Below are 12,171 nucleotides of genomic sequence, written 5' to 3' on the forward strand. Positions count from 1 at the left end.
AGGATCAAGCACAGTATACATAAAGGACTAAAAAGGTGAGCTTGGAATCTTTTATTTATGGTGTGCACAAATGTCAGACAGAGTTTATCTCAAACACAGAAAAAAATTAAATATATTCAGTATGAACTCTCTTCTCAGGACCTAACAGAACAAGCAATATTTTATCCAGTGCCACATTTCTCAGACTTTACAGCACCTGAAGAATAAACATGACACACTGAAGCTGCCTGCTGTATTGCAGTCAATTTGGTTATGTAATTAATATTTGTATTTGCACATGTGGCAGCTCTGAGACTACATTTTAATTTCAAATATGCTGACTATGAGACAAGGAGCAAGACCTTAATGTGCTTTCTTTCTGAACATACCACATAGGAGAAATAGTATACACATGTATACTTATAACTGATAATTACTTTTTTAATCAAGGAAAACCAGCCAGATACTGGCAGAACCCCAAGTCTCACAAGATAGGCAGCTATCAGGAGCCTGTGTTTTCTCATCAGGAGCTGCTCCTGTCAGTAAACACCATTTTATCTGAAGCATGTGCATCGTATACTTTAATTTGTGCTGTTACTGTATCAATAGTTAATACGGACTGCTGATGCAGCTCTGTTTATCCATACAGGTTAACAACATGCTGCAGATAACAAACTACTGAAAAAAGTGGATTCCTTTATCTCCAAAAGATGACTTGCACCACCTGCAGGTCTTAGCAGAGGGTTACAACGATAAAAAAAAAAGTACACGTTTCAAACACCAATTTTATGCTACTGGGACAACAGTTAAGTCAAATACCTCTGCACGAGCAAAACAAGAGGCTTCCTTCAAAACAGCCACTGAACATCAGTCCAGCTTGGGCAGTTCTGCTTGGTTTGAGGAGTTCTGCATTGATTAGTGTTTAAATGAGGTCCCTCAGCACGGCACACTTGAAGCTAAGAAACCATCAGTAGCTCCCCTTGAAGACAAAGGAGACGTAAAGGAACAACAGCCCACGAATTTCCTTCTAAAGTCACCTTATGTTCTAAGATGTGGTTTGCAAGCCTTAAAACAGCCACAAAGCACTGTAAAGTCTTCAGAAAAACAACTTGGTGACTGCATATCTTTCAAAAAAATATTTAAATCTGTCAGTACATCTCACCAGCCCCACTAACAGTTTCTCTCATCATATTTGTTCCGTGGGATTGAAAAAAGAACAGTCCTACACCCTTTGAAAAGCATAAAGTTTGGGAGGATGAAGCTTACAAGTAAATTACATTGCTTTTATCTCAGAGAATTGAATTCATCCAAGTAGCACTTGAAAGCAAGATGCATTCAGACAGAATGCAGCAGAATAAAGTGAAAAGGTGTCTCTATGGTATTTCAGTGCCCATGAGTAGAGGATAAAGCAAAACACTTCTAACAAATCGCAGGTCCGAGGACTCTGCAGCTGGGCAAAGATACAAGAAGTTATCAGTAGACTTCTTTCAAATTGGTAACACTCAGATATATTGACCTTTACAAGCTTCACTATGAGCTTAACTCCATTTAATTGCTCCCCTCCTCCTTTAAACACACCTTTTCCTACATACAGCCAACATTAGCCACACAGAACCGCAACACAAAACACAGAGGTGATAGTAACTCTACAAAACAGGTCAAGTTACATTTTCTGCCCACAACTCAACCAGTTTTGTAAAGAAAACACTGTCTCTTCCAAACTTGGAAGATTTCTGTACAGTAACATGCAAATGTGTCACACAAAAGTTAGAATTTTTAATACTTACTTTGACATAAAAAAATTAAAAGATGGGAGTTCTAACTTTCAAGATGTTAAAAATAACACAATCATAAAACTAAATTTGGCTCAAATATTAGGATCCAAAACTTACAGGTACAGATGATCTCAGGTACTTAGTCAAGAACTAACAATGAAAGCCTTTGTAACATATGCAAGAGTAAGATACAGTGTTCAATAAACCTGGGAACAAACTTTTCAGTGTCACATTAACAACGTTTCTAAGTGGGTTCTGATCAAGTTACTACAGACTATTCTGCAAATGATTAGGAAAAGCAGAAAAACTTGTTAAAGAGAAGCAGAATAATTCAGTCTCCAGAATCTAAGAGAGAAAACTATCATCCTGGTTTTGGTTGGGATAGAGTTTGTTTTTTCTCAGTAGCTAGTACAGTGCTGTGTTTTGGATTTTGTCTCTCCTCCCTATTCCACTAGGGAGGTGAGCAGGCAGCTCTGTGCTTAGCTGCCAGCTGGACTTAAACCACAACAACTACTCTTTGCATAACTTATTTAAATATCAGCATGTCCAAGCCAAGATTTCTTTTTTTGGTAGGTAGTAGGGATCTGTGCCCAACAGCATATACAGACATACCTGCCATGTCTTACCTGAAATATGAGCCTCAGAGAATCTATCAAAGTTAAATTATCCAGCCTCCTTTGCTTTGTCAAGACACACTTTAGTACACATTTTGTAATGCATTAACCTGCTGACTGCTACAGTTGCATGAAATTTTGTTTTAGATCATAAGAATACAGCTATATTAAGGAGTGGTTTAAAAAATGTGTAACTTGTATTTGGATGGTGAACGTACTCAAGACAAACACAGTAGGAACACAGACTTTGCAGTTTTCCTTTATGAAGGATTGAGAATTATCTGTACATTCTCAGCACAGATATACCAGATTCTCTAAGGCTTCCTATCAGCTGATACTGTTATCTGCAGTATATATATACAGCAGGGCAGCCACACGGTGAAAGAGGGCAGGATCAAAGGGCAAGAAAGAAAAAGCTCCCACAATACCTAGGCATGATTAAAGTGACTTACTGCAACCAAAAGCAGCTTTCTTCTGGGAACAGGAAGATGTCACAACTGCTTAATTGTTTGGGTGGTTTGTTGACTTTTTTTTAAACTGGTAATATTATAATAATAAAAAATTAAATAAAAATAATACTATTATATAGACTGAGCATTTGCATATGAACAACAGCCAGTAAGTGGTTGCTGCTCTGCCTTAGCCTGTAGCACAGCATCATTCAGATCATCTAAACAGACTGTACCTCCTCTTTAAAATGTATAATTGTAAAAAGCATTTAATTTAAAAGTAACCTGTCAATTTGCATCTCAATGAAAAATATATTCTGCTCTAACTGCAGTGCACTACAGGATGGCACACAAAAGACTCCAAACACTACTATCTCTTGGTTGTAGAATTCTAAATAGCATATAAAATAGTTAATAACATGTTTAAGTCAATTAAACACACAACATTGTTACCTTTCCTCAATTCTGTTCTTGTCCATAAGTGGTTGTTTGATCCACTGATTAACAAGTCTTTGTCCTTGAGGGGTTCTGCATTTATTCAGTAAACCAGCTAGAGACTGTGCAGCATTTGCATTTTCCACAGAACTCTGGAAAGAATGGAAAAAAAAAATAGATAAAGGAAAAAAAAGAGAAAAAAAAAATTAGTGAAGTTTACTTACACCCACAGCTACTTAGGAACAGAACATGTGTTTTTTCTATTAAACTTGGTACCCACCAAATATGGTAAATTAAATAGTGCAGCATTAAAATACACTCTGGTCCCTGGAACATGGCAAGCAAGAATAGGCTTTGGAACCAATCCTGACTGAAGAGCAAAGCTAAAAGTGTACTTAGTCATGGGACAGTTTGCACTTTGAGTAAGCAAAGTTTGGTCTTCTTAAGGTCAAAAAATAGGGGTTCTGTCCCTCATAAAAAAGCATGAAGAAACAGGGCTTGAGTTCAAGTGGTTTAGATTGAGAACTCTGGGGCTTTCTGGGGAGGGAACAACACAACAGAATCAGGCAATGGGGAAGAACAGTTACTTGAATTCTCTCAAGCTTCCTCAGAGCATCTCTGCAGTGATACAAACACCTCTAAACTTAGCTCTGCTCAAACTACTGTTCATTACCTATAATTCAGGTTTAATAGTAGCTGACTCCAGACAGTCTTTCGGGCATTTTTGTTGCGGTTTGCTTTTATTTTCGCACAAACAGCTACGAAGCAAAATTGTTGGTTAATAATGAGCAAGTTTGAAATTATAATCTCAACCCTCTCTACATAAGAAAAGTTGCAATTAATACAGCACACGAGCATTCAACTAGCAGCAGGTCTGGATGCTCCTGTATGCAGAATTAGAATCACAACAACAGAAATTAATGCCATGAGAAGGAATACTGACACGTTCAGCCCCTGGAATACCAAATACCTAAACTGTATGGGCCTATTTTCAGTGTTCTGGACAGTATTACATACTAAAAACTTCTGAAAATAAGAAAGTGTCACAGAATACATACATGTATTACACACAAATTACCTACTTCAGCACATCCAATGTTTAAGGTACAGTACATTCCATATAATCAACTGCATCTGCTGCACCATAAGAACTTTACCTACACACTTCACAGAGAAACTCAAATTATAAAATAGTTTGACTTTGCTTTACTACTGTCCAAAAATCTCTACAAACACATCCTACCATGCAGGCAGCTTCCTGCTGCATGGAAAATCCTTTGTTCCAAGGCTCACGACAGCCCCTGAAGACAAAGCAGTGTATTTCCTATCCCAAAACACACAATACCTGCAAAGGAAGGTAGCTAAAACAGAACTTCCTAGACCACCCTCCATAAAGCTTGAGAAGAAATGCAATTTTTGCTTCATTCCCCAGAGAGGCGCACAGCAGCAGGAAATAAAAAAAAATTTAAAATTCAGAACATCTCTCTCCAGGGCAAACCAGCTCAGATGCTGAATATGTGCTCTGTTTTCCTGCAGAAATTCATCCAAATAGGGCATAATCTGCAATTTCTTTCTATAAATCTGAAGTGCAAGCAGATTACATCCTAGCAAAGATCATTAAGCAGGGCTCTACTAATGTGAAAACAGAGGAGAAAAGCTGGTAAGACACACCACTTCGACTTCACGTTTTCCTCTAACTACAGAAGTGGGCAAAGCAGAGAAACAGACTTGGCAGGAGATATGAAGGGGTCTGTCAAACTGTCTAGATTTGTAGAAAATGTGTGTAAAAAAGGTAAAACTGACATCAAAACATGACAGCATGACACAGCACATTCAGAATGTTCTCAAGTACTATCCTGTTCACTGCCAGCCCTCCCTTCCTGACACCACTGGCATTGCTCCTGCTGTGTGTTACATGTTCCACTAGCACCATCTAACTCGGTTTTGTATTGTTTTCCCAATACACAGCACTACTGTGGTCACTTCCTACCTCCTTGGCGATCTTCTCTCCCCTTCTACATTTAAAATAATAAATTAAAAATTAAACTAACAAGAAGCAAACATTAAAAAGCTGGTAAGGGTATCTAAATGTTTAAAACACACATTGCAGGGGAGTAGCTGAGAACTAAGCTAAAATGTAGAAGTTGCCATTAATCAGGATCTGGGGAATTGCAATTGGGCAGTCAGGCTCATTGTCAAGCAGCTAAGTAATTAAGTATATTGTAAACCAGTTACTAACTCAAGTATGTATTTCTTACCTGAAAAAGGTTGAGAGCTTGAACAGCTGCGTTGTCTAGAACCATGTATTGACTAAGATCAAAAGTAGACAGTTCAAATTGTCCAAAATTAGAATCGTCTGACAGCAACTCCAAAAACTTGATAACGGCTGACAAAGACGAAACCGCAACCTGAAGTTTTTTTAAAACAACACATCACATTCCAGTTAGAAACATTCCTGAATCCAAGAGGGTTTGATAAATGCTCCTAGAAAATTACACCTGGGGAAGACTTTGAGCCATGTCAATTCTGGCAGGGCTGTGAGAGATTCATCCTGTTTGACAAGACTACATTTCCATAGGGGCGTTCTACCACACTGCAGAGTCTTTCTAGGCAGGTGCAAGAACAACACACGAGCCATCTGCATAATCTGATAAACAAAATGTGAAGTTGCACACCTTGCCAGCTTTCCAAAGCTGTTATCAGGATGCTTCCAGCTCAGGAACACAAACAAGTTATTCTGCAGATAAATGAGATATGCTGGATCATCTCAGGACATGGTTTCAGGGTTAGTTTTCAGCCAGAACAAGCATCTGATCTGACTCACTGCACGGCATTGCTAGGTGCCAGCACAAAAGAGAGGTTGCAGCATGACTGACTTGTTCAGCTGCAACACACTTCAAACAGCTCTCATCTGTTATGAAATGACACATTAAGGGAGGGTAATTCTGAACCTCACACCTGCAGTGAGCATCAGCAGTGAAGGGTATTTTAAAACCTGTTTACCTCAACAAATTGCCTCTTGTTTGTAGCTAAGAACAAACATGCAGGCACTAAATCGTATACTTGGGCCATAAGTCAACACAAAAATATTATCATAAACGTTACTGTTTTCAAATACCAATCTTCCTGTCATGCAAAACAGCCAGGGAATGGTATTTCAATCCTTAGGCTAGACAGATTATGAACAGGAGGCACCTCTTCTGCAGACTATTTGCTTAGCAGAGCTCCTGCTTCAAAGAGATAAGTGAAAGTTTTTCTCCATTTCTTTCAGGACCCTGGTATCCAGCTCTGACAGACCCAAGCTGAGAAGAACTGCTGAACACTTCAGCAAGAATGTAGAGATCAGCTCACATCAGGTGCACACACCACTCCATTTTTTAGAGATGAACACTGAACATTGCTCACCTGCTTTTCCATCTCTGGCAGTGCTGCACTGTTCAGCTGCTCTTCTTTCTTTGATTTCAATAAGCGATTGAGATCCTGAACAATATCTTTTGTTGTGAAATCTGCCTTCTTCCTGTCTGTAATCAGGATTCCTCCCCTCTGAATGACCTGTTGTTTATAAAAACACAGAGTTACCAATTCATTTCAATATTTAAGGGACAGATGTTGACCACACAGAAGCAAACCCTGAAGGGATCTTTATTTACTGCTAGGGTGCAGGGAGAGGAATGACAAACAACGTTTTAGAACTTCTGTTGATTAAAGGGCAAATAAATCAACAAATAATACATTTTGTACGCATAAATCAAAACTTCTTTGAATTAAGGTGTTGGTCTTTGGTTTTTCCACAAATCAGAGCCTGGCTGAAGAAACAGAACCGAGCTTTTTAGAGGTTTTGTCTGTCAGCCACAGTGCTTCCTTACTTGTCTCAGTTTTCCCATCTCTCCTGCAGTCTCTCCTCCTGGCAGCACACACTCCTTCGGGCCCAGCTGAACCAGTAGAGCTTCAAGATTTGAGAACTGATCGTTATCTGGGAACTCACAAACACTCAATTTTCTCAGCGTAGTGTCGACATAGCCCACTCCCACGACTCTCTGTCCATCAGCAGCAGACAGCTTAACCCCCACAACCCCGATGGCTGTGGACATATCATTGTTGGCAAAGAGAACTTCCTCAAACTGGGCCAGATTTCCTGGAGAACCCTATTAGAAAAACACTTTTTAAAAGGAGTGCACACATACACTTTCTTCATCTCTTTCTAAAAACAACCGACAAAACTAAGTACTGAATAGTCCATTCATATAAATTACACAGCTATTCTATTTTTTTAACCATTTGAATTTTACATATCACCTACACAGAGGAAAGCACTTCAGGTTTCCTTTATTTCCCAGCCTATGGCAAAGACACAGAGCAAGCTCAGCCTTGGAGCACCAGAAAATACAGTGGTATGTATAACAGCTATATAACCAAGATACAACAATCAGATGTGATTATTCATCATCAGTCCCTTAAAACCCCAGAACTCCAAGCAGGAAAAAGCCATGGGTTTTTTTCATCTCTCAGTTATAAAAAAGGTAAAGGTTGAAAATTGTACCTTGTAAGCCAAATACCAGTCATTTTCTTTGACAGATTTGCTCCCTGCTTTGTTCTTGTAAACTTCAACTCTGTAATGACGAACCAGAAGCAGATCCCTCACAAAAGATTCAAAGTTCATCTTACTAAGCACAACACTCTCAAGCTTTGGAGTTCCTACAAAAAAAAAAAAAAAAAAAACAGGAAAAAAACAAAAAAGGAAAAAAAAGATAATTATGAGATACCTGAATTTGTTCATAAAGCTTATTTTCTTATTTTCTGTAATTAAAATCCCCAAGAACAGCCTTCAGAAGACAGCATCTTAACATCAAAGAAGCAAACACGCAGAATCCATGAAACAACACAAATCCACAACATACAATTAATACTAATGAAGAAAGTATACTCCCTCTCCAAATAAAAACAATGTAAAATTCCTAATTTCACTTAATCAGTACCTTAATATATACAAAGGCACATGTTCCTCTCACTTTGCCTCTCTCACAATATTCTTGACTTGGTTTACTAATTAAAATTTCACACATTTTGATCTAAAGAACGTCAGAAGCCTGCTACAGGTTCTCCTCCTGGACAGCATCTTTTCTTTCCTGGATAAGCAGCTTCTGTTGACAGAAAAGACTGCCACCCTATTCACACTCACACAACACGTGTGCCAAGACATTTTAAACAGGTAAAAAACCCTAATTCTACAAACTATATTCATTTTCCCAGAGTAGAACTGTCCCAACAAAACACAATTTATTTTTTCAGTTGAGACAATACAATACAGTAGAGCAGGGAGTGGGGAGCAGCTGAAGTTCATGTGTATTTTGAAATCATCCTGCAAGCAACAAGTGCAGTTTCATGGTTTTAGTTGAATATGGTAGATAGGGCTTCAGAAGGTTTAAAATTGGAGCTGGTACTTATGTGATTACATCTGCAAAATAACTCCTAAATTAAATACAACAATAATACTGATGCATTTTTCCAGACAGGAAGACACATCCAGCTTTAGGGAGAGCTGGGATTTTTAATTTTTTTTTTTTACATATGAGCTCATTGTTCTCAATAGAAAGTGAAAAAAATCATGTGAGATTGTCATAATCTTTTTAATGCTGTTGCTCACACACACAAAAAATCATTATACGTGGTTTATTTTGCAAAACTGAGCTGATAACTCAGCAACATCGTATTCCTTGAGATTAAGGCTAATACTAAGGTTTGTACCTTCCGACCAGATAATTTATCTTGATGCTCTTACAGCCGACATCTGCAAGCTGCGCTGCCCTACACCAAGTGATAAACCAAAAGCAGCACGAGGTGCACGGAAAAGCAAATCTTATGAAACACACAGAAACGTTTGAAAGCAAAGGACATTCAGTGATTCCAGGGCATTCTCTCAGCATTTCCTTTCCCGTCTCCATCCGCGCCGGGAAGGGCCCAGCCACCCACGACATGCCACCCTGAGATCCCTGTGACACCCGCAGGGCTCGGCGACCGAGCTGCCAGGGAGCGACCTGCGCTTCCAGTGCCCACCTGGGGCATCCAGAGCCAGCGGCCACCACCGCCAGCTCCTCCCCCGCTCGCCTCGGCCATCCGAGCCGGGCCGCAGCCAGGCCTGGGCCCAGGCCCTCCCGCCCGCCGCTCCCGGTGCCCCAGCGCCCGCACGCACCCGGAGCCCCCGCCAGCTGGCGGATGACGGCGCGGGTGCGGAACAGCTCGCGGGCGGCCAGCCGCGCGTCCGCGCCGTGCGCCGTGTAGTAGTCGCCGCGCTCGAAGAAGCGCACGGTGGTGTCGGGCTTCTCGGGCAGCGAGAGCACGGCGCGCACGAAGCCCGCCTCGGCCCCCGCGCCCTCGGGCCACACGGCCTCCCGCGGCGGCTCCACCGCCATCTTGCGCTGCCGCTGCTGCCGCCGCCGCCTCCCGCCAAGCACGCCACGCGCGCGCCAGCGCGCCAGCAGCGCTGCCCAATCGCTGCGCGGTCCGCGCCTTACGTCACTCCCGCCCCGCCCCTCTCTATCGCCGCAGGGCCCCGCTCCGCGCGCCACGGCCGCCCCGCCCCTGAGCCGCCCGCCTTGCGGGAACGCGCAGGCGCGGCCTCTCCGCGCGCCGCCGCCATGGTAACGGCGGTGCTGCAGGGCCCGGGCTCCGTGCTGGCTTCATGTCGGAGCTACGGAATCCCTTCGGCTGGAAAACACCGCTGAGATCATCGGGTCCAACCTGCCACCGGACGCCACCGTGTCGACCAGACCATGGCACTGAGTGCCACGTGGAGCCTTTCCTTGAACGCCTCCAGGGACGGTGACTCCGCCGCCTCCCTGGGCAGAATTCCTCCAAATGTCCAAGCTAATGTTGGACAGGCATTGTGGCCCTGGCAGCCGTGCCGGGTGGTCCCTGCCTGTCCCTGCTCCATGAGGAGAAGGGTGTCCTGTGCCGGCTGCCAGGAGAGTGCTGGAGCCCAGCCCGGGGCTGTGCCGGGGCCGGTCCCTGTGCCGGGACTGCGGGTGACGGGCCCTGGCTGTGACAGCAGGAATGGTGTCCAGAGACCCTGTGCTCCCTCCGGCAAGGACAGCAGCTCTTGTCCTGGCTGTGATACCAGGAATGGTGTCCAGAGACCCTGTGCTCCCTCCGGCAGGGACAGCAGCTCTTGTCCTGCTTCCAGCGGGGCTTGCTTCTTCCAGGCAGCACAAGGAACCAGGCAAATGGCAAAAAATTCCGAGACTTGAGCCCCATTTACACACAGGGATTACCTAGCCCAGGGACAGAAGGGGCAGGGACTGGCCTGTGGCACTCGAAAGTATCCCGAGCTGCCCTGGCTGCAAGGTGGTCCTCATGCCCAGAATGCTTTAGGGTTTTGATTTTTCATGCTCTTTTCTTTGCACTGTCCTAAGCAATTTTTTTTCTTTTTTTTTTTCTTTCTTTCTTTGTTTGTTTACCTGTTTTATCTTCTACTGTAAAGGCACAAAGGAATAGAAACAGTATAGGTGGCAATCTTTCTTTTGGTGATTATTGTCTTAAGAATCATGAGAAATGCCATGTTTCATCAGCTAAGTCAACTCTTGGAAGCTTCTCTTACCTTGCACTGCATTTCATCTTTCCAGTCAGAAACCACTGTATCCCAATTTCCAAATTCTTGTATCCCTATCCGGCTGCCTGCACACTATCACCTATAGACAAAACACACCTTCTATTTTACATACCTCAGTATTTCTTGCAGAAATGTTATGTTCTGGTTTGTGTACCTTGTACAGAACATCCCCTTGTTTGCCCACCATTGCTTTCACTTTTATTTCTTCCCTGTATTAGTCAGCTTCTTGAAACTCATCTCCCATCTTTCCTTCCTTGCTCCCTCCCACCTGTTTCCAGCTAAGGAATGCTTTTGGGACCTCTGTTCCTAGATTTTCTCACCTGGCTTCTCTCTTCTTTGCAATTGGTGAATCAATGTGCTCATCTTTAATATGTCTTGGTGTCAATAGGTGCTTTTCCAAAAAGCCCTCAAATGCCCACTTAAGAGCTACTTCAGGTTTTCACACTAAACTAACTTTTTTACAGGGCCACCCCGGTCTGAAGATGTTGCCATGGGCTGCCCATTCCACCCCAGGGAATGCTTTGGTGTCCCCATTTCTGCCTGGTGTCACCTTTGGCTTCCCATCCACACTTTAACCTTGGCCTCCTAAACTCCAGTGCTGCACCTCTGAGGGAACACAGCTTTTCTAGCAAAGGCCTTCAAAGCCTTTTTGAAAATGTATTTGCTGAAGGATCACATGTGGTTCTTGTGGTGAAGAAGTCCAATCAGCCTTAAATTGACTTGAAAAGAAAGTAGGCAGGCAGGTCTCTAGAGCTCTGACAGCTTTGCAGTAGCCTGAAATCTTCCTCTTATCTCCATAACAGTTGTAAGAATGACACTGCTCTGGCAAGCCAAATGTATATATTTTCAGTATGAATAAGTGTACTTTTCCTAACCTTCTTTTCAGAAGCAGCTAAACTATCTGGTCTGATACTTCCCTCCACCAAAAGTGCTTGCTTACAGCAATACCCACATAGTAAATTCAGCACAAACAGCTGTGATTTAGGGAATGCACTCACAGTGTCACCTTGCCAAGCATCGATAATGGCAGGTCAGCCCAGAATCCACATTTTGAATATCTGGGACAGTTTGTCTGTGTACACACCGATGGTTACAGATAAGGCAGGAGACGAAACGGAGTGTCCCATATAAACATCTGGAGACAGGGTGGACTCCAGGGACCTCACTGTCATCTTCAAAAGCGGTAAAATAATGTCTGCTAAGCTGTAATTGCTGAGTGTTTCAGCACTTCTCTCTCTCTGCCCCGGGCTGGTTGCACCTCCTCATCCAGCCCTTCGCTCAAGGCAGCTCCGCAGGCTCCCATTCGCAGCGAG

The 12,171-nt window shown here is 42.8% G+C and overlaps 1 protein-coding gene across 1 annotated transcript in view; it reads right to left on the bottom strand.

The window, feature by feature from the left end:
- MSH2 (mutS homolog 2) overlaps positions 1–9,668 on the bottom strand; it is a 45,861-nt gene extending 36,193 nt beyond the window's left edge. Inside the window, exons 1-6 of the mRNA XM_033055761.2 lie at positions 9,443–9,668; positions 7,793–7,947; positions 7,119–7,397; positions 6,658–6,804; positions 5,511–5,660; positions 3,271–3,404 (exon numbers count right to left, since the gene is read on the bottom strand). Of these exons, the coding sequence (XP_032911652.1) occupies positions 3,271–3,404; positions 5,511–5,660; positions 6,658–6,804; positions 7,119–7,397; positions 7,793–7,947; positions 9,443–9,662 (1,085 nt within the window). The 5' untranslated portion in view covers positions 9,663–9,668. The remainder of the gene's footprint in view (positions 1–3,270; positions 3,405–5,510; positions 5,661–6,657; positions 6,805–7,118; positions 7,398–7,792; positions 7,948–9,442) is intronic.
- Between the last annotated feature and the right edge of the window lie 2,503 nt (positions 9,669–12,171).

The sequence above is a fragment of the Catharus ustulatus genome, chromosome 3, assembly GCF_009819885.2.
Source record: "Catharus ustulatus isolate bCatUst1 chromosome 3, bCatUst1.pri.v2, whole genome shotgun sequence".
Classification (NCBI taxonomy): Eukaryota; Metazoa; Chordata; class Aves; order Passeriformes; family Turdidae; genus Catharus; species Catharus ustulatus.